Consider the following 21,705-nt stretch of genomic DNA (forward strand, 5'->3'; position numbering starts at 1 on the left):
CATTTCCAATATTCTACTTCTTGTCATTATATCCCACCAAATTAAATTAACTGCTATTCTGGAATTATAAAAAGACAGCTTATCAAATCAAAAAGCTTTCTCCATTTTTTTCATTGTTTCACTCTCTATTTAATTCATAAGTTATTTATTCTTTTGCCATTTCAATAGACTAAGGTATCAGAATCACTTTCACATTCTATACACATATTAAAAACAGTTTAAGTTAATAAAGTGTTATTAAATCCCTGCCAAAGCCTAAGACTTGGGGAGTGAAAATACACTCCCATCTGTTTTTATTATACCATACTGTGATATAATAATGCTATTTTCTTTTGTGATACAGACCTGATACGGAGAACATCAATTATGATTCTTGCTGACTGAATAGCAGCTCTAGAATACAAATTCCACACCATAATAGAAACAAAAAAATATAAGCCATTGCCTCAGAGTGCCAAAACAGAAGTAGAAATGTAGACCAAGGTTCTATTCTTGTGTAAAAAAAAAAAGGCACAGAGAGCCTGAGCACCATATCGCTTATTTTCCATAACTTCTAGTTGCTAACACGTACCCCAGAGTGGTTTTAGCCTATACCAGGTCAGTGCTCTGCCAGACTTCACTCACACATAGCTGGGTAAGGTGTGGTCATTCCTGAAACACAGTATGTGCCAGCAGGCCTACATCAAGTTTGCCTTGCAGCACCTTATACAGTCCTTCAACATGGTCCTGTCAGGTTTTCCACTCTCAGGCCTTTCACATGTGATCTCATAGATTTATAGAATAATTTAGGTTGAGAGAGACTTCTAGGGATCATTCAGTACAGCCTCCTACTCAAAACAGGCCTAACCTCAAAGCTGACACAGCATAACTACATTTCTCTTGTAATAAAGCATGTGTATGCCTCTGAGTTCCACAGAGATTAACGTACACAAGCAAAGGCAATTAAATGAAAAAACTACAATTAAAACTATTTACACTACATTTAAATAACTTCAGCATATTTTAAAAATCATTATGCTTCCCTAGAATTAAGTGTAGGGATCACTATATTTCATTTTTCCCCTCACTCTTAAAGCTGCTATAGATAGGGAGAAGCATTTACGAAATTCAGATGAAAAAAGTACTTTATTGAATTTCATTTCCTTATTATTAAGGACTATATATGCGTACTAAAAAAATACCATCATGTTAATATCTAAGATAATACTCCTCAGAAAATCTCAAACTCATAACAACCCACATCCCTAAAAGAGATTTCTTCTCTCTTTAAAGAAACTAATTTGGATTCATTATACAGAACTTACACTTTGTGGAAAAAAGGAGAGGGTGATGTGTAGAGTTTACGCATAAATATTTCAGCTCATTCTACTTCTTGAATCATAGAATAAATTTTCAGTGAAACGACAATACTGCAGTTTTATAAATACAACAATGATATTAATTTATTATGGTGTATGTGTTGAAGTACACATTCGATAATTCTCCCATGCCTATCTTTCAGGCAAAACAAAGTATTTAGAATCATAATGTATTAGGCACACTTGAGTGACTTTCTAAACAGAGGCTTGAAAACATGAAAAAAAGTGCTATTCTAGTTTGGCTGGATGGCTCACATCATGGCATGATGCAGAATTAATTCTGTACACAGTAGGCTCATTTTAGTACTCAGCAAAACATAGTAGCTCCTAAATTTCATAGTGTTGAAGTGAGTAGGATATAACAGAAATTAAAAAAAAAAAATCCTATCCACTTGCATTTTGTACATTGGATTTCATCTGCCAGATTTAGTTAATTGCAACATATTTGCCAAATCACACTGACAGAAATATAAAATATTCACCTGTTTTAGGGTCAACAGAGAAATATGGCTGTCCCTGAAGAATACTGTACACTACTCTGGCACTGTTTCCATATGTAGGGTCATCTGCATCTGTGGCTGTCACCTGTAGAACAGACGTACCTGTACATACAGAAAAATAGAAGTTAATTGATAAGTAGTATAATCTTCTGACAAATAGAAATATTTTTAGGTAAATTTTTGAAGACCCTGCAGCCCTCACATTCTACACTTGATATATTAATAACATTTTATTTATATATTTCTCTCTATATATTTTCTCTGTATTACATTTTTAAGGAAAACTCATTTGAAAAAAACATTCTTCTATTTCTATATATGTATATGTAACATTAACATATACATATATATAAAAATAAATATTAACTACATAGCATGCATATTTATGCTTGTTTACACATAGAGACCCCAAACTTGGATACTGCTTTGACTTCTAAAAACCTCATGTTTATGGACTTCAGGATTATCTTAATCCAAAATACAAATTATTGTTGAAATGCATATATTAAATAATTTGCATAAATGCCCCCAAATCAATAAGAGATACCAAGGGAATAAAAAAACCCAAACAACCAGCTATTGGAGGTATCAAAAATCTGCAAATGAAATAACTACTAGAACTGTGTTGGAATTCCAATGGTGGATCCAAATTAGAAAGATAAGGAGTTCAAAAGACAAATATTTAAATGCTGTTAATAAATACTATTAGAAAGATAAAATCAGTTTCTATCATGTCACTAAATGGGATTAATAAGTAACACTTTGCAGAAAATGAAGTTCCTGATTATTGCACAGATATAATAGAGACAAGTGATTTTACATTTCACTGTATTTTTCAAGACATTTAATGATTAATCTTTTTTTTTCTGTTATCGCTGCCCAATACTTCACATAAGAAATCAGTAAATGAAGGACTGGCAATTAATAAATGTTCAGTCTTCATCCCACTTGTTTATCCTTCTACAGACAATGCATTCTACAGACTCCTTTGGCCCAGTACTTAAATATGGGAATAATAATAACAAAGCAGGCTGCTCTCCCAGAATTCTACATTTGAAAGTGGCTTCTAAGTCAAATTAACCACTGAGGCATCACCCCCACTCTGGGGTGTTGAATTTCACATCATATTATATTTGTGAGGAGCACTTTAGAATTGAATCTTTTGATTGCTACTCCTTACTGTAATTCGATTTGCCTCATGGAACAGTTTCAGAGCACAGTCACTAGATTCCTTTGGATGAAACTAAACCAGAAAATGTGCTTTAACAGCACACCTGATTTATTCTGACTGCTAATGTGTGTTTGGTCTCAGAGACCAGACAGGAGCTAGTCTGAAATAAGACTTCCCAAAAACATGTGGTATGGACATTAGATCCTCAGTTCCAGCTGTTTAACTTCACAGATCAGTTTCCATTGCACAAGACTGTTTGTTAATATGCACACACCCAGTGTACACTGGGAACAGAAATATCTAAAATCATGGGGTCTCACTTCAAATACAGCAAAGCAGGTATTCTAATCTTTGTAAATTTCAATTCTTCACTGTTTGAGAAAGTATTAATTCATTTGTGCCATACAAACTTGATCACCAAAACTTGCTTTTTTGACCTCCACTGGACATTTAGCTAAAGATACAGCAAACGTGTGTGCATACTTAAATATAGTGTCTTGAGGTCTCTGAATAGCCCAAATGCATACAGTCTCATAGATAAATATATTCACACAGCAGTTATAAGGATACCTTGATGAATTTGAAGTCAAATATTGAAATACAGTCAAGCTAGAGCTAGTAGTCTGTTCATAGTTATTTGGGACTTAACAGTAAAACTGACTAAATTACTGTATTTGGGTTTATGTGGCAAGGTAAACAAATTGAAGATAGTGTAATTTTCTTAAAATGTTCTAGGAATCTATTCACTCATATTTATTTTCTATCTAAACTTTCAAACAAGAGTACCTGAAAACCACATGAGGTCACTTAAAGAACAGAAAATGTGTTTTTTCCCCCTATTCTATAGCTTATCTAAATACTGTAATGAGATATTTCTGTAGTCCAGTTTGGCAACAACTTCAAACTTGAGGTAGAAAGGCTGTGACCTTTCTGTCTCCTAGTTAAGCTTGGTTTTTTCTAGAATGAAATCCTGTCCACACTGATTTGTTGTTTTACCTCTATTCACAGCTTCATTATTTTATGTTGGAATCTTGCAGAATCACTAAAGATGAATAAGTTTACTGATATACATTGATTTTATTCTCTTTAATTGCATAAACTGAAAACATACCTACCCGATAGATACAGTCAGTCACCTAGCAGAGTGTGCTTCCCAGAGTGCTGTGCAATTTCTGTACTCTTTTATCTATAGATTTGCCTGCTTCCAGGAAAACAGTTACCAACAGTACATTTTGGAATGACTGAACATATTTTGGCTATTTCAGAAGAAAATACTGAAATTTCATGGTACTCTAACTTTTCAGAAACTTTTTTCTCTTCTTTTTTAAAAGGTAAGGGATGGAATCTGTGTGCTGCATTGCTCATTGATGTTGGACAAAGAAATTGGGCTAGTGAAAAGTGATATCTCACATAAGCAGCTGACAGGTAATTTTATCATTAACAGAATGCTATTATACCTCAAATTCTACCACAGTGATTTTCTAATACAAATGTATCTCTCTCCTAGGAAACACCTGATAACAGTAATTTGGTCTTGAATAGTGGCAAAGTGTTCTCTTTGCATCTAAAAGAACATTCAGAATCAGAAGTTTTAACTCAGTCCCTCACCCCACCTCTCATTCAGTGCAATGTAGCTCATCAGATGTTTAACTTTTTCACTTTATTACACAAGCATGCTCAGCATCTCGTAAGATATATTGTCCTTTTCCCCAACTCTTGTCTGATTTGCTGAGTACAGAGGAAGTGCAGCTTGTGAAACCTGCAAGTCAGAATTCTTCATGAGTAAAAAGGTAAAGAGGGTACCTTTACCTTCCAGTTAATCCTTTCCAAAGTTAGCATGATTCAGCTTATCAACATGACATGCAAATCACAATTACAAATATATTTGTACCATTCAGATGCAGGTTCATTTTTACTATTAAGCTATGTGTAATGAAGGATTTAGATGAAAAAAAAAAAAAATACAGTACAGCTGCCTTGCTGTTTTTAAAGCTAACAATTCTGTAAAAAATAATCTAATACGAAAAATAAGGATCTAATTTCCCTGGAGACCTCAGACAGATATGAACGTTTGACCCAGAAGCATACCTTTCATAGTTTCTTTAACCTACTGTGAAAGTTCCTTCAAAGAAAACTCAAAATTTTGCTATGAAAGCATTTTGACACTCCAGTTGGACAATAAAAAAGACTTTTTTTTTTTTTCCAAAGTGGAGGCTCTGCCATTTCAGGTGATTTCCCACTACAGTTTAGAGATTACATATTGGGAATTCTGTTTTCTTAGCGAAAGCTTTATACAGAGCCGTAAAATATGTCTGTATCCTCTGAATACCACTCTGTAAGATTTGCCTTTTTTCTGTTACCAAAAATAAGGATCATTTCATTTGGGAAAGGTTGTTTGTTTGTTTGTTTTTTTAATAGGTTTACAATAAAACTTTTGAAAAGTTATATCACAGAAAAGCTGAAGAGAAATACTTCAGTTTTCTCTCTGAAGACAAATTTTTAATGTTTAATGAACCAGTTCAATAAAACATGTCTGCTGAGAATGCAGATCTGTATGCATGTCTTTCCGTAGTTTGCTGCACTGTTAAAATCTCAAATGGATCAATATTGAACAAAATGTAAAAGAAGTGAAAATAAGATGAAGTTTAATGAACACAGAGATTTCCTGACTAACTAAACTAATTCTCCAAACTGTTTAAAACACTAAGAAGTGAACACAACGTTTTAGTTTCATTCTACGTTAGAAAACGGTGATTTCACCAGGAAATCAATGCTTTGAGATTGGTGACTATGTTCCTGCTCCAAGTCCTCACTATAGAAAATCTCAATATCTTTTGTCAGCTATGTTCATCAGAAGACAAAAATCAAATATAGGAGGATAAATAGGCACTTCTCCTACAAATTGCATTTATGAACAACATGAATATTGTCTTCGACATTATCTGAAGCTATGACTATTTTATATTATAATACCCTGGAAATAAGTTCAGAAAAGTCCAGTGTGTCTATAAATTTTCTAAGTATAATTTATTGGGAACTCTTCTTAGGCATGACCTCAGCACTAGAAAATGCAATATTTAACTCATTTTGAAGTTATCTGAAAATGAGCAAATGTGGAAGCATTTTCCTGACTGAAAATGTTTATGAAAATGTCCTATTACCTTTAGATATTGATGACTCATAAACCTGAAAACAGAACATAGTGATAGCTCTCAATAAGACTTTTTTACACTGCAGAGGAAATAATTTCAAATAGAAACCATGGTTCTTTAGCCAGCTTTTCAGAAAAAGATTCAATGAAGGCAAAGAATAGGTGTTTTCTTTCAGCTTTTCCAGTGTAGAACATAAAGCATAAATAATATATTCACTTTGTGCCACAGTGAACACAGTGATCTAATATTTGGTAAGTAATTTAGCAAAACTTACTTTTACTTTCTTGTTGGTGATTGAAAAAAAAAAAAGAAAAGCCATGAGGGTCCTACATTTTTTACAGATAGATCAAGAAAGGTTCAACTTGTCGGAAAAAATGCCAGCTAACTTCTCAAGAAGACAGAGAGGAAACTGCTGCTAAAACTAAACAGCATAACGGAGATCAAAAATATCGCCTGCCACTCAGCATGAGGGCTGTTAAAGACAGTAAGACTGAAAGTTCTTTAAATGACCGTGTAAAAAAGCGGAAGAAATTTTTGAAGTAGTGAAGCATCTTTAGGAATTCATAAAATAACAAGAAGAATATCAGTTCCATATAGACTCCACAGCTAAATGACAAAAAAACATACTGATTACAGAATTAATAAAAACAGCATAGGGTTCTCCATTATTTGATGTAAAGAACATCTCCTATAGAAGCACTAATAGAATTAGTCTTCCTGAGATTGCAGTCAGTAAAATGCTTTCAGTATGCAACAAACACACAAAAAATCAACAAGGGAAAATAAAACAATGATCATATGCAATGAAAATTTAATATATGCCTACAGCAGATTGCCTGTATGGCAGGATATGAAAATTCAGTTTTATTCACACAACGGGAAAGCTTTGTGGAAAAGGTATTTTAATGATTTACCTTAGGTACAGCCAGTAAAGTATTTCATTAATAAAACATATGCATTAGTGCTTTATTTTATCACTAAGACTTGCTTTGTTTATAATAATCCACTCTAATTTATAACCCAAAATGCCATTCCAGACTAATTATTCAAATTGTTCTTTTGAAAACAGTAACTTATCTAATGTAGTTGTACAGTAATATCAAGATTCAGACTGCTAGAAAATTATTACTCATATCTATGTAAAAATCACAACATTTTGAGAGGATTAAAAAGAGAGAACTTTTATAAATAAAATTAATAAATAAAAATAATTACATTAGCTGCTTTTGACTTCCAGAATAACGTTGATTTTCTTTCCACTGTCTTTCTTCCTATGCAGAAAATATAAGGTATTCACAGGGGAAGGAAATAATAAATTAATTTAAATAGTCTCCGTTAAAGAAAAAGGAAACTAAAGAAAAAGGAAACTAAAGAAAACGGAGGACAGAGTTGTGTATTTTTGGAGACAGGTGATAAAGGAAATGAATTTCACATCAGGATAGTCTTGGAATGATGAGAGACAAATGAGATAAGAGCTTAGATGCTACTGAAATGAACTGCAACTCTAACAGTAAAGCTTTGTGACTTATCAAAGACAATTGAAGAGGTTTCATACAAGCCCACAATATTTTTGCTGGGAGCTCTATCCCCTCACTGCAATACTTTCCACAAAGGTGCGTTGCTTAAATAATCCTGGTGTTATGACATTACCTACAGAAATACCACCCTTCTGTACTTCCATAAATTCCTCTTGGGAATTATATTTGTGAAAGTATGCTCAGATGGTTAAAATAAGTAATCCTACATTAAAAACATGCCCTGTCATATGCACTAGCATTACTGTGTAGATGGAATGGAGACATCCATGTTTATAGCTCTGAGAACTAAGAGATGAGATCGAGGAACTCGGTATTGGAGAGGAAGCTATGGTTTAAGAGAACAATGAAGAATTTGCAGCCACTTTTAAGGAATGAAAATATATTTGATCTGTAATCAGAAAATCTTTATTAGCTAGATACCAACCAAACAACAACTAATAAACATGTTTTTTTCTGGTATAGACCCAGAAGAGACTATTAGAAAGAATAATGTTACTAAATAATGATAGTAATATGTGGGAGAAGGAGGAAATAGAAATTACAAAGAAAGATGAGGTAGCAGTTCCCAGTTAAATGGAAACAGTCTGTGAAAAGAATAAAACTCATTAAAGGGAAGTTAAAGGGTAATGTGGGAACAATGATCTATGAAAGAAGATAGAAGAAAATAAAAGGAGACCAAAGAAAGATATGTCTCACTCCCTGCATTCTTGTTTCAAGAGAGACCATGGGTAAAAAAGGCTGAGAGTTCTCCATGGCTGGGAGGAGACATCTGAAATAGAACGCTTTGGGAGAACTTCAAAGAGAAAAGAGGACTGGAAAGGTACTGCAAGTACCTATGAAGAATGAAGTATTAGAACAATACAATTATGATGCAAACACATAGATTATTTTTTCAGAACATCACATATAAGGACACTTTGCGAAGAAAATCGAGGAATTATTTCTATGTGTCAGTGTAGTGGCAGTGGTAATGAAAGAACGAAAAGGCAGTAATAAAGTCAGGGAAAAAGAAAGCGCTTGGGGAAATTTGTTATGTCCTTTTAACACATGACATTTGGTAAGCTTGAAAGTCCATTTAATACAATCTGATTTGGCATGGTAGATTGGAAAGTATAATTATTCTCTACATAACACCACTTAAGCCAATGAAGAAGCCATTGAGAAAGTAAAAAATAAGTCTCTGCTTCCAAACTGTCACAGCTCTGAGCCCCATGGTTCAGGAATAACATTTAATATATTTTGTTCTTTCCAGGACTATTATGATTATCACATATTGCAAATATTTAATATGCCACACTTCATTTGTATATGCAATAAAGGAATTGTAGGTGTGTTTGGAGTGCACTATTTTTACTGTGCATATCTGTAACGGAAGCTATGGTTTTGGCCTGTTCAGTCTCTCCACATGAAATATTTCTCTTCATACTACAAAACTGTGTGCAGTTCAAACAACATGCAGACGTGCAGATTATGTTTTCCTCATTATACAACCACGTATGTCTGAACTTAACACAATAATGTCAGGAGGTACCATAGAAGAAGAATTAAATGCAGATTCCCAGTTTAACATTAATTTCACCTATCTACACTAGGAAAGTTGTACAAGGTACTCACCCATCCAAAATAATTTCATTAAAAAAATATTGTATCTAACTTTCAAGTATGGAACAAAACACTTCCGTTATTCTTTTGATTCATATGAGGTATTGTTATGAATCAAAGTGATCAAATAATGACAAACCATTAAGATTCAATGACAATAGGCATTCATTCGTATATGCATGATCAATATTATTATGACAATTGAGTAACTATATGTATTTTAGTATTTTTCCCTTTAAATTTTTAAAGTTCTATTTTGCAGAAGTTCATTTCAGTTTATAAGAAACCTAATAATGTAAATAAATATATAAGAATACAGTCTAAAACAATCTAGAAAACTACAATTGCTTTGTATTTGTTAAATTCCATGAACTGTATAGACTACTCATGTAGACAGAAGAGAATGCCATAAAGTGTGTAGTTGAATAAGGACAAATGGATATATCTTGTTTCTAGAGTGCGAAGTACCACTTGCCGAGGAACATCTGTTAAAGCAGTCAAGAATAAGAGTGACTCTTCTCTACAGTCAGTATGTGCACGCGTACGGTTTTCTTAATGTGAATGTCCCAAGTAACATACAAGGTTGCATTTAATGTCTTCTTATCATGTCTTCTCAACTGTAATATCTTTTACATACAATCAACAATACAGTAACATGTCACAATTTTGTCAAACAATATGTGGCATATTCACTTGTTAAAAGATTTTTTGAATAGAACAATTTGTTTTCCTTACCCATTTCAGACATCTCTGGCACAGTAACAATGTATGGTCCATCTGTGAATTTTGGTGCATTGTCGTTGATATCCTGCACTTTGATAATAAATTCAGATTCAGGCTCGAGTGGCTTGTTTGTCCGTCTATCAATAGCTTGGGCATGAAGCACATAGTGTGTCTTCTGCTCTCGATCTAGGCTTTTGGTTGAATGGATGTCTCCAGTCGTGTCATCAATAATAAATATAGTCCCCGCCCCTTCTCCAGTAAGAATGTATTTGACTGATCCATCACCTTTGTCGGAATTGGAGTGCAACTGTAGAATATATACACATAAAATCATATAAAATGACATTAAATTTCATAAAAGGTTATTGCACATAAGATACAAAATCTATATTACTGTTAGTACTGTTCTGCTTAGTTTTTAACTTTTCTACCACTTGTTGTAATTCCTCATGTGCTATTTCAGGCAAGTCAATAATTTTGTTTCGGGTCATTTCCACCTGAGCAGAGCTCATTTTTTAGGCTGGCATTTCTTTGGTGCTGCGTCCATTCTAGAAAACTTCCCAAAGTCAAGGATATTCTAGTAACTGGGGTGTTTGTTATTTTATTTTGGTTTGGTTTTAGTCCTTCTAGTATTAGCACTCAGTGCTAGAAACTCTGCCTTAAGCACTAAGTCTGAAGCAGTCACAATGAGGATTAACTTTGCTTCAATGGTTTTAATTCAGTCTTACCACTTACATTATCTTCTGTGGTCCCAAGGACAGCACCATTTACTGCAAAATAAAACTGTGTAGTGTGGCAGTGACAGATGTCTGTCCAAGATGACTATATCCCTCAACAAACAATGGCCATTTTCTCTGGTTTTGTTTGGTTGGTTTTAAGTAGAAAGTCACCTCGTTTGCTTATATTTAAATTATTTATAATGAAGTAATGAACATTCATACTTTCAGCATTTTCTTTGTTCCTAATACACACTTTGTGCTATAAAATATATGTTAAGTATATTATATCCCTCCTTGAGTAGAATAAAGCTTATATTTCTTGAGTGAAAGGAAAAAAAGTTACGAAGTACACTGTGTATTAAGGGATAATATGAAACAGCTACACATGAAGTCTCAGTGCGGCTAACTTGACTTTAAATAATTGCCTATTTAGATTAAAAAATGAACGTGTTCTGAGAAAGAGGGCTGATTTTTTGATCGATTTAGAGGCTTTGTGTATTTTTTTTCTTTAAAATGACTTTGAGAATGGAATGTATTTATTGAGGAGCACAATGAGAACAAAGTGATAACACAGAAATGAATAGCCTCAGGTATTGTGCAGTTACATTGTGAAGTTAAATCAGAAAGGAAACTTTCTAATTTTAAAAAGTCACTCATTCTTATCCCATTGCCCTGACTATCTGTCATTATCTGCAATGTGTCATTACAAAGTTTCTATACAGAATCTGGGCAAAGCAGAAGTAGAATGCCAGATATTATTTTTGATTGATAGAACATCAGGCGTCAGTTTCCAGACTCCTTTCCATTCTCAGTTCAGAAACCATTTAGTGTTAGATAGAGAGAAAATAAGACTTCTGGACGTATGAATCATCTTTTTTTCTGACTTAAATAATAAGATACAGAGGTGCTACTATTTTATCAATCTCTCCTTGCACCTTTTTTTGCCAGGTCTTTGTCTCGCCGTTAAAATTATCCAACTTGCTATTTGTAAAAGGAGTAAGCATATGGGGCTTGATGACATTTTTCATCTCATGCATGAAATCTATGAAATTATGGTGTCACACGTAATTTATGTCTTGTCCTATAGGGGGGTTTGGGAGGTAAAAATCTAATAAAATTAATATTGCCAGCTTGTATAAACTTCAGTGTAACTTCAGCCAGTGCACCATATACTAACCTGAGCCACAAGAAAATCTGACTGAAGAACCGAAAGAAAAAAGGGTCACCACTATAGATTTTTTTTTTTTTTTTTAACAATGGAAGAAAGAAAGAAGCTGTTTGCTTGGCATTGCCTTTATAGAACAACAGGACAGTCTTACGCCTTTCCTTTACAGCAGCGATAGACAAAATTCTGGTTACAAGTCTTATCCACAGAATAATACTGAATTCTATTAACAAAGAAATAATTCACACAATGTTAAATGTCAGGGATCCAAACTTCCTCTAAAGTCAAAATGTTATCTGAAGTGATTTACTCCTAAAACCAAGGATAATAGGCATTCTGGTATTCTACCCTGGTTTGCTAGTTTTTAATTTTTCAGAAATACTTTGAATTGTTTTTTTTTCTTGTTGCAGGTTCCTCTTTTGATAAAATGATTGTTAAGTGTTAGTGTTTGCAAATGTTAACATTTGCTTCAGAAAGATTGTCTCTAATTGATGCAAAAAACATCAATCAGGCAACCAACAAACAAAATGAAACATAACGAAATGAAACAAACAAAACAAAACAAAACAAAACAAAACAAAGCAAAACAAAGAAATCCAGGAGAATATTTGTATGCCCAGGAAAAGAATAAATTTTCAGAATTTATGAAACTATAAGGAACTCAAGTTAAATCTATCACAAGCTGAAAAAGATCAGAAGAATCTTCATCCTCATTCTCTCCACTTAACTTTGCATGCATATAAATAAAAGCATGTTCAGGTGTACTGTACAGAGATCCCATCAAAAATCACTGTATTCATAACTGAAGTTATGAATCTATGAACTGACTAAGAGATTTGTTACATAGATAAGAAATCAACAGAATAAGGAATTGCTGTAGAATTTAAGAAGTAAGCTTTCTTCAAATACCCAAATATCAATATGGACATGGAGTTCAAATACGATACAGAAGAAAGGTAGATTGAAAAATTCACTGTGATAGGACAAAATGCACAGAATGTTTGAAAAAAAATAGTAATATTAGATATTTTTTATCATGAATAAATAACTATCTGTACTTGTCACTGGTGAAAAAAATCCAGGTACATTTTGAGTCAGAGGGCTTTTACCTCCAACAGGTAATAAAAGTTAACAAACTAAAAAATTCTCAGCTGACTGCACAGCCAAGCAATTAAAAGTTATTCCTGCTAAACATCATGTTAGCCAACACACGACAACTGAATAATGCAAGAAGGAATGTCATTAAAAGGAAATTACCTGGGTATTACTAAACACTGAAAGCCTTCAGTTTGCAATTGGTTGTTTTAGACTGCAGTTGTAAGGCAAAGCTGAAAATGAGAGAGAGCTAAAACATGTTCTTGCTTCTCTACTTTCTGATATTCCTTATATTGTTTGAAATATGATGCTTTGTTTTATGCCTTTAAATTTCTGATGCTGAATTTTAAATTCACATAGGAGGATTTTGCAAAACACTTCTATTGCATAACAATAGGGACTTGCTTTGTCAGTCGGTTTATATTTCAGTTTTTCTGTAAAGATTAAATAACAGTTTGTCTTCTTTAATACTTTCATCTCAGTACAAATTGGCCCAAGTAGAAAAATAAAAAGGCTTCTCTCAAATGCTTATTTGCAATATGTGTTATGCTGAAGAGGGCCCCTGGGAATCTCTGCTTAAGACAATGCTTACCAGATTAATGAGAGATTCATGTCCCTGAGCATGGTGCACTTCTTCTTTTCCCTGCATACCATGAAATCATTTGCACAACAGGTGGTTTATTCCACAAAAATATTTCTAATTAGAATAAATGCTATTCACCACTTAGGTTACAAATACATTATTTGGGAGACTGTATTTCTGTAGCTATGAGTATTTATAAAAGACAGCAAGGTGGCAAAATACAGCTGGACAATAGTGGACATTCTGTGCTTGGGACTGCTGTAACTATTTCTCTTTCCAATTAATTTGACAGAGAGGGGGATGCCACTAAACAAAGCAGACTCAAGCCAATCCATGTTCTGTTCACCGGTTCAAATATAACTTGTGTGACCTATGGAAGTCATCTCAACCTAGATCCCTGGAAAATGTGTAGAAGTTTCATTTCAATTAGATGCTACCAGCTCTGGCAGTGACTACTGCAAGAACAAGTATACACTAGAGGATGAGACACACACACACTGTAGTAATGTGAATATGTGGCTTAGATAAACAGAAAATGTAGTGTTATTTTTTCCCTATTGTGCCAGTCAGAGATGGAAAGTTGGAACATGGCAGGAGTCTCTTAATTGAAAGAGAAATACAAATTCATCGCAAACTGAAACTTGATTACTCATAATGTTGAGATGAACAATGGGCATTGAAAAGAAATGCAAGAGAAATATGCCAAACATTAGAACACAGCTCTCTGATTTCTATATCAGAGGTTTTACCTATGACTATGAAAATATTACTGAAAATGTCTTTCAGTAGGTCTTAGTTTCACTGATAGTCCACCTCATTTGATTATTATATATTGATATGTTATATTAACTTTTAAATTGTTACTTAAAGAAGCTTTTTTTTTCCTTCTTAAATTGTTTCAACCTGCTTTCCTAAGCAATCTCACCTTAGAACCCAAATCTGATTTTAAAAATTACTTTGCAGACCAATAGATTGCTTATTTAACCACTAGAAAATAATACGGCTTGCACTCACCATTTAGTCCTCTCTGTCCCTCCAAGGTTCCTGTTGACCTGCCTGTGGCTCGGGACTTTGTTGTAGACCCCCAGGGCCACCAGCCCCTGCCCCAGTGATCCCACAGAAGGGCTAGTCTCTGGCTAATCACAGCCCTGCTCTGCCCAGCCGTGGGCCCCACGAAGCCAGGCCAACCTGAAGGACTACATCCCTGCCTGGCCTGGGCCTGACGCTGTCCCCAGAGAAGTGCACCATCTTCTGTTTGGCCCTGAAATGACCCTCCAGTGCCCCAGTCCCAGGGTTCTGCCCCACTCTGCTGCTCCCTGACAGCACCGTTTCCAATCTCCCAACTTCCAGCCAGTGCAGGCTTCTGAATTCCCTGTGGAAATGAGTTTTCTATCTTAAATGATGGACTAGCTTCTGAAAACATTCCTTATCACTGCTGATTTGGTTATGCTCCCAACAACGACATCTCTATTAAATATTCTGAATCTGCCCACAAACAGAAGCTGCCAGAAAGTACCTAATTTTCATCCCCTGGTGGGTGTTATTCCAGTCTTCATTTCTCTGAATTTTTAGGGAAAGAAAAAACTCAAAATAATAGCTGAAGAACATATCTGCAATGTCACCTTTATCAACCCAGTGGGCTCCACTTGACATATTTAATAACAGGTTGGATTCAGGATGATTTATGATGGTTCCTCAGTCTTTAACTAGCCTATATCAGCAGCATATGACTGATTCACAAAACCGCAAGCAAGATGTCCTTGCTTTGCTAAGCTTAAACATTTTTTTAAAAATCAGTCCATTGAAACACTTAACTTTTAGTATTTCTGCATATACTGCAGAAAGGTTACATTTTCCAAAGGCATGATTTGAAGAGGTATGCCAAACTTTTCAGTTAATGAATTTTCTTTGTATTCTTATATCAATTTTGATACTATGAGTCTTTAAATACTTATAATTTGATGCATCAGTATATTAACTGATGTAAAATGAATGCACAGATTGTAGGCTTATTGCCCAGCTAATACAGTATTGTTACTGCCAGTAATAGCATCAGGTGTCTAGGGTCTAATTGCAAAACCAAATGGTCAGGTGGCTACTGCTTACAAACATTTAAGCATACATACTTTTCAAAAGTCAAGCAAATGATTACAAATAGACAGAAAATATTGGACAATATAGAAGTGGGGACCAATAGGAAAGAACCACAACAATAAGTACTATAAAACACTATACATAGAACATTGATAAGTACTATCAAATCATGAGGAGGAAGTGAACACCCTGGTCCTGCTGAGAATGTGGGATGCTACCAACTCACACTGATCACAAAGTTCCTCTGTGCTTTCCTAAGGAAGACAAGCTGAGACCGGGAAACTATGTATGACCCGAAGAACAAGAAAGAAGCATTAATAAAAGGGTCAGTTGTAAAGTAGAAGAGTTGTCTATTAGTGATTTACTTGTACAACTGCTTCCCTCCATTTGCTTTAATTGGACAATTTGGATTCTTGGTGTGTTGTGTGGGTGAAATTTTAAGTGGGTTAGTAATGACTTTTACAATATTTTAATTGGATTGCCAATAAATTATTGCATCTGGATACAAGACGTGCTGTTCTTTAGAAAACAAAATTTTATGAAGACATTCCCACGCATGTGCTTAATTCAAATTCAAAGCTGATTTGAAAACAAAACAAAAAAAAACTGTTGCACTAACCTAATTATTTAAATCAGAGAAGTGGTTATGTACATATAAACTTAAATTCTTTTGATATAACTGCATAGAATTAATTTAAAACTTATTATTCACAAACAACAAACAATAAAAATAATATGCACAGAATTCCAAAAGCAAAACCTGAGTTCTGGTAGTGGCAGCACTATTTTATCTTTTGAATAAAGTATTGTCTTGTGTTTGGGGAACAGGTTGTTCTTTCAAGGAGAGTAGTAGAACCTTAGAATCAGAATCATTTTGGTTGGCTGAGAACCTCAGGATCATCAAGTCCAACCATAACCTAACTCTAGCACCATTTCCCTAAGAACCTCATCTAAATGCCTTTTTAACACGTCTAGGGATAGGAACTCCACCAGTTCCCTGGGCAGCCTGTTCCGATGCCTGACAACCCTTTCCATGAAGAATTTTTTCCTAATATCCAATCTAAATCTCCCCTGGCACAACTTGAGGACATATTCTTTTGTCCTATCACTTGCTACTTTGAAGAAGAGACCAGCACCCTCCATGCTACAACCTCCTTTCAGATAGTTGTAGACAGTGATAAGGTCTCCCCTCAGCCTCCTTTTCTCCAGGCTAAACAGCCCCAGTTCCCTGAATTGCTCCTCTTAAAACTTGTGCTCCAGGCCTCTCACCAGCTTTGTTGCTCTCCTCTGCACTCTCTCTAATACCTTAATGTCTTTCTTATGATGAGGGGCCCAAAACTGAACACAGTATTCAAGGTGGGCCCTCAGCTGCACCAAGTACAGTGGCAGGATCACTTCTCTAGTCCTGCTGGCTACTCTATTCCTGATACAAGCCAGGATGCTGTTGGTCTTTTTAGCCACCTGAACACACTGCTGACTCATATTCAGCTTCTCAATTCTGTTGTCATTTCCAATCAGTTTAACCAGACTAGGGGGCCCTAGCACAACACTACCACAGCAAAATATACCATTGTGTGCTCAACCTAGAGGAATGAAAAAATTGTTCCAAAAACCATGAACTATGAGTTTTAGCAAAGCATAGGAGAATATATTAAAAAAGAATGGAAGTGTATTACTTTACTTTTGTTACATAGAAGTATATAATGCTTCCCTAAAACCATCAAAATGTAGATACATACAAAGAATTAACGGTACAACACTAAAACACTAAGTACAAATGATTTTAATCTTCTCTCTAATAAGAACTGCAATCGTGTTGACTTCCTTTGATATTTATGTTGACACAACATGTGATTTTAAAGAAATGATACAGTAACACAGTAGCTGTAAAAAGGGCATATAAAATTATTGAGTGGTGTACACTACAAAATCAGAGTCTAGCTGATACTACTGAAATGTTCACTGTGTCTATGCAGTAAAAGCATTGTCAGATTTGCCACAGACTTTCTTCTTTTGGTCTGAGCTATAAAATATGTTTTAATGAAATATACTGCTCCAGGCAATGTCACACCTTTTGATGGAATTCTCAGAGGGAATCATTAGCCTGGGAGATAACTGTTCTATCCATAGCAGTGTCCACAAATTGAGAAGAAGCTATTCCACACTCTTGTCAGAGGAAGAAACTACAGAATTGCGATTGCCCCCATCTGCTGACTGGGTTTTCTGAGATAGAAAAATATAATTGGATTGCAATCATCCAGGAAAAACACAACTGAAACAGTATTAACAGAATAACGCTACAGCATACAAACATATTTTCTTGTAAGATGAGCAAGATGTGCTTATCTGAAGTCCACTCCTTTGCTGCTGCTATTGATGAGACTGGGTAACGGCAGGGGTATGCAGAAGCATAAAACAATCACATCTAAAATAACATCAGGTGTATTAAAGCTGACACAAGTGGTCAATATTAGCTTCTGTTTTCTCTCTGTACAAAAGAAAGACTCCAGTGAATTGCAAGAAAGATAGAAAATGGAAGCCTAAACCAACACAATAAATGTTTATGTATAAAACTGTTGTTTTGTTTTCAAAGAACACCATATATTTTCAAGAAAAATAGAATCCGAAATTGTACTTTCAGTGCACTATGTGTCAAAATCAATATAGAAAAAAAAATACTTTCACTGTGCTGAAGTTTTCATCTAAACTCTCTTCACAGCAGTAAGCTTTCATTTCAGACACCTTTTACTTGGGCAAATGCTATGATCAGCACAGAAAATGTTCTTTTTTCAAGAAAGAAGGATTTACACAGCATACTTGTTTACAAGTTTTAAAGAGCTGGACAGGCATCCTGTTGCAGAACATAGCTAACCAAAGTATTTTAAAAGCATAATTATATACATATACTTGTTTGCAGGTCCCAGTGCTAAACAGCTACAGCTCATTAAATCATTACTCTAAAACATACCTGAAATTAAGTTGGTCTTTTTGATTGGGACTTATTTGAAAAAAAAAGTTATTTTTAAACAAAAAACAAAACAAGACTCCTCATTCTCCAGTACTCTTTATAGCCAAAGTCATTGTTTCAGAGTGGAAGCACATAGACTTTCACCTATGAAATGATCATCTGAAGTGATATTATGTAGAATGGCCACAAGATATTAGTGTGAGATAAGTGCTTGACTCTGTCATATCACCTTTACTTCTGACTAAGTGAGGAAAATCATAAAAGGTCTTAGTTAAAGAACTTCTAATTTTTTACATCTCGCATCTCAATGAAGGGCAAGTATTGTTATCTCTCTTTCAAAAAGGGGTAATCTGAGTTTCACAGACTTGAATTACCCATTTTACTCAGAAATAAGAAAAAAATTCAGATTCTAAAAGACCCAAACCAGACTTCAGTCTATCCAGATTTGTTATCATTAGACAATGCTGAAATTTGCAATTCCTAGTAAAAGTGGGAGGAGATGGATTCCTGAAGCCATAGAAAAATTATTTCTGAAGAGGTATAGAATTTCAGAAGATTAGAACATTAAGAAACTGTGAGAGATGAAAATCAGACTTTAAATGAATGCTTCATTGCTACATTCAGCCAAATAATTCTCAAGATCTAGACCACATTTCTGCTAGGTTTGTTTGTACGGTAGTCAAAAGACTGGCTTAAATTTATGTGAACAAGCAATTAATGCATGGGTCAATGTTATATTACTTCATAGCATTCTGCTCTGGCAATATATGACTCTTCCACATAGATGTCATATGTCACTAAGCTATGCAGAAAATTTTTTCATGCTCTTCAGACGAATTTATAAAATTGAGTGGTCTTCAGTTTCCAGCATCTCTCTTCACAATCACTGCCACCCAAAACTCTCTTTGCAATCAATAATTCTGTAATTGCAGTAGTAACTTTCTAGATCCATGTAGAAGGACCATAAATTTGACTAAGTTTGAATCCAAATGCCTTGATGATGCGGTGTTACTAAAAAAAAGTCCTGGCCACATTACATCACCATGGGAAGACGAATGCTTTGTTTCAGACTGTGTTGTTACTAAATTACAATAAGGAGGTGGAACAGGCCTCGAAAACTCCTAACTTACTTGGATCGTTGAAGTACTGTTGTGTTTGTAAATGCGTCATTTTTCAGCTACGTAGTCCCAGATACATTAAACCTCAATGATGCAAAAAGTAGTCCTAGGTACCAATATCGAAACTTGCATCATCTGGAGAAGTATGCTTTCATATGAATGAATGTTTGCTTCAGACATTGAAAAGGTAGAGGTCAGAAAAAAAGTAAAGTGCATATATTCTTTGAAAACACCAACAGATGCAATAGTTTGGGGCTTGGAACATCACTGAAGCAGTGAAAAGCTGTTCTTCACTTGAAAACATTGTACATTTGTGACAACAATGGGGTAACACGTCTTCTGTTTCCATACACTGCTTCTGCAGACCTTCTACAGATGCTTTTGACCTTCATTTCTGGTGCTTGTTCAGTTAAGCTACTCTCACTTTTTTTTTTTTTTTTTTTTTTCTGTATACACGAAGAGATAATCAAGCTCTGCTCTTCCTTTCCATTTGTAGTACAGAGTAAAAAAAGGTCTGTAACAAGGTCTTCCAAAAAGAAAATAGATATCTGCCCTTAGTATATGGCATCTCCTGATATTAATGGGAGTGATGAAAATAGCTCACTGGAGCACGAAGCTGTAACAGTACTCAAACTCTTATGGAAAGTATGATTTGTTTGTTTGCTTGGTTGTGTCACAGTGCCACAGCAAATAGTGTTTACTATTTGAAAGATCTTAGGACAGTATATTCATTTTAAAGCCCTGGAAAAACACCTTGGCAGTGTACCCATGTGATATTCTAGATTACTTCATTCTCCTTTGCTCTTCCTAAACAATATTGTGAAGATAAAAGAAATGTGTAATTTTCTGATATAGTATTTGTGAGCCATCTGAAATCAACCAGAAAAAAATTATATCAGGAACTCAGTCACTTACCAGTTTTGGAGTTTGAATAGGAAAAAAATATTATGTGGAAAAGTTCAAGGAAAGATAATTAATTTACCAGCTTCCTTTTATCCTGTCCATCCAAAAATCTTTCACACATTTTTGGTTTTGATGTCTTTGAAGCTAATTTGCTAATAAATTAATAAGACTGTGGAAAGAAAACAGGTTAGCTACTGTGAAATCACTTCTATTTCAGGTGAAAAAGTTGTTTCATTTTGATGAAACTGAAAAGAATGCACTACCAAGCATTATCAAGAACTGCAGAGATCATTGTTTCAAAAGGATGTATTTGACATATTTTTGTGAGTTCCTTATCAACTCATGTTAATGAACTTTTCCAGGTAAAACAAATGCATATTTTCAATATTGAGGGTTTTTTGGTCATTTTAATTGTTAAGAATTCTTTGTTATATACTTTTAAAATATTCGAAAGTGGTATGACAATATTGAATATTACAATATTTCTTTTTTTGGGTTATTAACTTACTACTTCTACAGTATTTAACATCTAAAGGCATGTTTTTGGTTTTGCATCTGGAATGTTATTTCATCTCTTTTATGCGGTATACAGTTTGTTTTCTTGTTGGGTGAAATTTAGATTTGTAAAAGAAATTGCCTCTATATAGAGTTTCCATTACACTACGCACAAGCGATCTCTTTTGTTCTATATCATAGAATATCAAGTTGGAAGGGACCTCAAACAACCAAACTTTCTTGGCAAAACCATGATCTATACAAGATAATCCAGCACTCTGTCCAGTTGAATCTTAAAAGTGACCAATGTTGGGGAAGCCACCACTTCCCTGGGGAGATTATTCCAATGGCTAATTGTTCTTCTCATTAAAAATTTGAATCATGTCTAATCAGAATCTCCCCATGAGTAACTTGTACCCATTACCCCATATCTTTTCCATATGACCCCTTGTAAAAAGGGAGTTTCTATTTTCTTTGTAGCCACCCTTTACACAATGGAACATAGTGATGAGGTGTCCCCT

The 21,705-nt window shown here is 34.5% G+C and overlaps 1 protein-coding gene across 2 annotated transcripts in view; it reads right to left on the bottom strand.

The window, feature by feature from the left end:
• The window catches only part of CDH18 (cadherin 18), a gene marked incomplete at both ends in the record, with an annotated part of 163,039 nt that overhangs the window by 114,714 nt on the left and 26,620 nt on the right, over positions 1–21,705 (bottom strand). For both annotated transcript variants that reach the window (XM_082044497.1, XM_082044496.1), the window contains 2 exons: positions 1,841–1,960; positions 10,057–10,351. In XM_082044497.1, the coding sequence (XP_081900623.1) occupies positions 1,841–1,960; positions 10,057–10,351 (415 nt within the window). The remainder of the gene's footprint in view (positions 1–1,840; positions 1,961–10,056; positions 10,352–21,705) is intronic.

This window comes from Streptopelia decaocto (assembly GCF_964273445.1).
Source record: "Streptopelia decaocto genome assembly, chromosome: 2".
NCBI lineage: Eukaryota > Metazoa > Chordata > Aves > Columbiformes > Columbidae > Streptopelia > Streptopelia decaocto.